Genomic DNA, 4699 nt, shown 5'->3' with positions numbered 1-4699 from the left:
TTCCAGTTCCCGGGTCGGGCGCGGCCGCGCGTCTGCAGGGCGGCCGGCGCCCGCCCGCTCGCGACCTCGCCCACCAGCCCTCGCCCCGGCTCGGGCCCGCCCGACTCGGTGGGCTTGGCATGGGCGGCTCGGGTCGCGGAGGCCGCACGGGGCGGAGGGACCGGAGTGGGCGGGGCGGGCCCGCTCCCCGGCCTCCGCGGGGAGGCGTTGCCAGGGCGCAGGTGGAACCGACTGCGACCTATCCCGGGAACTTTCGCCGCCGGGGCTCGCTGCGAGAGGCCGGTGTCGCGCAGGGGCGGCCAGGGAGCCGCCCTCTCCCCCCGACCTGGGGCTGCGAGCCGGGGCTCGGCCCGCGGGCTTCTCCCCTCGGGACCCGCCGCCCGCTGGGCGCGCTTCGGGGCTGCGAGCCGCGCCTGCCGCCGCGGCTGATGGAGGCGGGTGGCGCCGCCCAGGGTGCAGGTGACACTGGACAGGCCCAGGTTTCGGCCGGCGGGGGAGAGCGCGGGGAAGGCGAGACACAGACACCCTGGGGCCGGCGGACGACGATGCGGCGATGGCCCGGGAGTTGAGCCAGGAGGCACTACTGGACTTTCTGTGCCAGGCGGGGGGCCGGGTGACCAACGCCGCCTTGGTGAGCCACTTCAGGAGCTTCCTCCGCGACCCGGACGCCTCCCCCAGCCTGCACCAGCGCCGCCGCGAGCTCTTCAAGGGCTTCGTCAACTCGGTCGCCGCAGTGCGCCAGGACCCCGACGGCACCAAGTACGTGGTACTTAAGAAGAAGTACAGGGACCTTTTGGGGGAGGAGAGGCTGCAGCGACCCAGCGACCTCTCCGCGGCCGCCGCCCCCGCAGGTGGAGCTGCGCCCTGCTCCCCGCCCGGCGAGCGCCCGGAGGAGCCGCCGCCGCAGCAGCCTAGGCGGCGGCGGCAGCGCGAAAAGGAGCGCGAGGAGGAGCCGGCAGGTGCGGCAGCCCTAGCGGCCGGCCCAGGTTGCAATGGACTCCCCGCCGGCGGCGCCGGGCTGGCGGCCCCGGGAGGCGGCGGGCTAAGACGCGGCTCCCGTCACAGGGCGCAGGTAGCCGCAGCTGCGGCGGCAGCTGCCCAGGTCGGTGCGAAAGGCGCGGCGGTGGAGACGCAGGGCCGCTGCTCCGGGGAAAGTCTCCAGAACGGCCCCGGGGAGCTCCCCAGGCCGCCGCCGCTGCCCGGCGAACTCCCGGACCCCGCCACCGCTGGGGAGCAGACGGCGCAGGCTCCAGCTGTCCAAGACGACCGCGGGGCTCCCAGGCCGCAGCCTGAAGGCGCTCCCGCTGAGCCCGCGCTGGTGCCCGCAGAGCCCCCCTCTCCTCCTCCGACCGTCGAGGCTACCGGGAGCGGGGCTTCCCAGCCCGCCCCCTCGTCCAGCCCTCCTTCTCCCCGAGATCCGCCGGGGCTGTGGACCCCCGGCGATCTGCATTATTCCGAGCAGCAGCAGCGGCAACTGCAGCAGCAGCAACGCACTCGAGAATGGGTGGCCAGACACCCCCACCTCCCCGAGGCCCGGGACCAGGGTCCCATCAGAGCCTGGTCAGTGTTGCCAGACAACTTCCCCTCGGAGCTGGGATTCTGGGTCCCAGAACCTAAGTCGGCGCCTTTGGACCCCTCTCCTTCCGCCCATTCTCACTCTCCGGTTGTTCCTGAATCCTGTCCCGGGAACCCCCCATTGACAGTCTTTCGGAGCATTCGTTGTCAACTGTCCCTCCAAGAACTGGATGACTTTGTGGACCAAGAGAACCACAGCAGTGAGGAGAGCAGCAGTGGACCCAAAGAGTCCCCTGGGGGTTCTGAAGAGGGGTTGCACGGGGCCCTGGGAACCCCAGATTGGAAAAAGCACAGGAATTCATCTGCCTGCCTTTCTCCAAAGGAGGTCAGCTCCAGCAGAAGCCCTCGGGGCCCCAGGAAGAGAGAGGATGGGCATGCCTCTCAGCAGGTACCAACAGGGGCTAATGGCCTTGTAGGCCACTCGCAGGACACTTTGTCCTGGCCAGCTCCCAAGTTAAGGAGATCGCTCAGGAGGAGCTCTCAGGCCGGAAGAGCCAAATCCTCCTCCGATGAGGAGTGTCTTGAGGAGGACTTGCTGAAAAGGAGTCGGCGCCCACCACGGTCCAGGAAACCCTCCAAGGCAGGAGGGGCAGCGTCCAGCCCCAGGGTGGATGCTGCTTTGATGCCCAAATCCTCTGACGTTAAGGCAGCTGTTGTAGAGAAGGGTCAGCTACACAGCTGGTGGGCCCCAGGTAGGCAGGAGCCTGCAGCCTTGGTCCCGCACAGGCCTTCTGAGCACAAGTCATGTCTGGTCCCTCTAGATGCCAGGGAACATGAATGGATTGTTAAGCTTGCCACTGGCTCTTGGATTCAGGTGTTGGCTCTGTTCTGGGAGGATCCCCAGCTGGCTCTGCACAAGGACTTCTTGACTGGGTACACTGCTTTGCACTGGATAGCCAAACATGGCGACCTCAGAGCCCTTCAGGACTTGGTCTCCGGCACCCAGAAAGCAGGAATTGCTCTTGATGTAAATGTGAAGTCCAGTTGTGGGTATACCCCTCTGCACCTTGCGGCTATTCATGGCCACCAGGCAGTCATGAAATTGCTAGTGCAAAGATTGGCTTCTCGGGTCAATGTCCGGGACAGCAGTGGGAAGAAGCCATGGCAGTATCTGTCTAGTAATACCTCTGGAGAAATATGGCACCTCCTGGGAGCCCCTCGGGGCAAGCCTATATTTCCTGTCTATCCATTAGTCCGAAGCTCTTCCCCTACCAGGAAGGCCAAGGGCCGGGATATAACTAAAAATATCACCCGAAAGACTTCCTTGGCTGCATTACTCAAAAGTCAGCACAACAAATGGAAATTGGCCAACCAGTATGAGAAACTCCCCACTCCGAGGGAGAGAGAAGAGTACAGTGACTAAGGTGGGCGCCTCTCTCCAGCATGCAGCCATCCACCCCCATCCTTAAGCCACTCAGTGAGAGAATTCCGGGGGAATAGAAAAATTGCCGAGGAGTTGGTAGCGAGAGAGAGAGATCGAGTGAGCCAGCCTACCTAGTGTTTACCTGGATTTTTTGTCAGCACATCGGGGATCTCAGGGATCATTCACGCTTTCTGACAGCTCAAGCCCTTGGGCCAGTGAAACCTCTACAAGGGGCAGAGCCAGGTGCTGGAACCCAGCATGTGCTCTTCCTCTTCCCTTGCACCTCGGGTTGGGGCACAGCGAGCTGCATTGTTTTCTGGAGCAGCAGTACCAGGCCTCACTTGGCCAGAGAGGGAACAGATGTCTAACAAGAAGGGAGGCACTTCCAGGAATTGACAAAGCTCAGACAAAATCCTCTGGCTGGTAGCATTCTGGCGTCTGTTCATTTGGAGAATAATTTGGCTGAGAGTGGAAAGCACCAGATTTGAAGTCAGATGCCTCCTCTTCTTTCATTTTTTTCTTCTCTTTTCCCCTTCCTTCCTTTCTCCCTCCCTGTTTTCCCATTCAAATCAGTGAAATGAACTTATTACCTGAGAGCCGAATTTGATTTAAGAGATTCCTCAGCTCTGTCCTGGTCTTCCTTTAGACACAACCTACTGGAGGCTGAGGCATGAAATTATTAGTGCCTCCTTTGGGTCTCTTCTCCACAATCAGAGAAGCTGTTGGGTGAGATCCAGTTATGACTGGTGTTCAGGCCTTAAATCAACCTAAGGTAAACTTTCCAAATGCAAACACTGTCGGTTCCCTTGCTTGGTGACTGAAACCAGCTTTCACGGAAACTCCCTGTGTCTCAAACAGCGGAGTCAATGTGAGGAGCCTTCAGTAGGTCTGAATGGCCAACACTCTACACTCATCAAAGGAGAGAAAGGATTTCCCTTTGGGGCCGCAGTGAGGGTAAAGGGGTGAAGGCCTCCCCGCCAGGAGTTTTTTAAGCTGCTAAATGTAATTTTATTTGCACTAAACTTGTTGCCAATTAAGATTAAATATTAGCCCAAAGTGCTGTGTCTTTAACAGGAAGTGCTCCTCTTAATTGCTTGTGATGGGGCTGAGGCCGAACTCTGTGGGTCTGTGAAACCAGCACGTCAAGATTTCAGAACGTAAATTCAAAGAAAGTAAAAAGTGAAATGTCCAAGTGGAGTTTGTGAATTTTTTATGGAAATGTTTTCATGTGCTGTGGCAATGGTGATGTCTTTCAAAAGTGTTTTTGTATTTCTTCTGGCTATCTCTCCTCCCCATTTAAATGTCAACAAATCTTTATAACTTATTGTTTTCATGCTGATTACTTTTAACTTTCTTCCTTACAAAACTGTGTCTCAGTGAATGTCAAATATTTTTTGTTTGTAGTTTTACTTTATAATTTTGCTGAAATAAACATATCTCTGTTCTATGAAAAAAAAACATTAAAATAGGCATAATAAAGAAATCTGAGTGTTGTTTTTTCCAAAGAGGCCTATACAAGGGATGAAACTTTGGCCCAATCAAGTCAAGAAAAAAACAAGAACATCCCCAGACAGTAGAGCCATGGTTAGGAGAGATGAAAATTTAAAAGAATAAAAGATAAACATCTATGCAAATACTTTTAAAATATCAACTTTAAAAGCCAAAGAATGTTTTTCCTTTACCATATTTTTGTCACTACATTAATTTATTCAACCAATATGTTTTGCTTAATGCTATAGGATTTATATAAGTGAGTGGGAC

The 4699-nt window shown here is 56.9% G+C and overlaps 1 protein-coding gene across 1 annotated transcript; it reads left to right on the top strand.

The window, feature by feature from the left end:
• Window positions 1-4412, top strand: SOWAHB (sosondowah ankyrin repeat domain family member B). The gene has a single exon (XM_037050998.1). It carries the CDS (start codon window positions 554-556, stop codon window positions 2936-2938), a length of 2385 nt encoding a protein of 794 aa, XP_036906893.1. The 5' UTR covers window positions 1-553; the 3' UTR covers window positions 2939-4412.
• The last annotated feature ends 287 nt before the right edge of the window (window positions 4413-4699 follow it).

Source organism: Sturnira hondurensis, unplaced genomic scaffold, assembly GCF_014824575.4.
Source record: "Sturnira hondurensis isolate 20B ecotype Veracruz unplaced genomic scaffold, ASM1482457v3 Scaffold0007036, whole genome shotgun sequence".
Classification (NCBI taxonomy): Eukaryota; Metazoa; Chordata; class Mammalia; order Chiroptera; family Phyllostomidae; genus Sturnira; species Sturnira hondurensis.
Note: the sequence above shows the minus strand (reverse complement) of the source record. Positions and strands in the feature narration are given on the sequence as shown.

Excerpts from the sequence above, each read along its gene's own strand:
- SOWAHB (XM_037050998.1), top strand. The coding sequence starts at position 554 with ATGGCCCGGGAGTTGAGCCAGGAGGCACTACTGGACTTTCTGTGCCAG.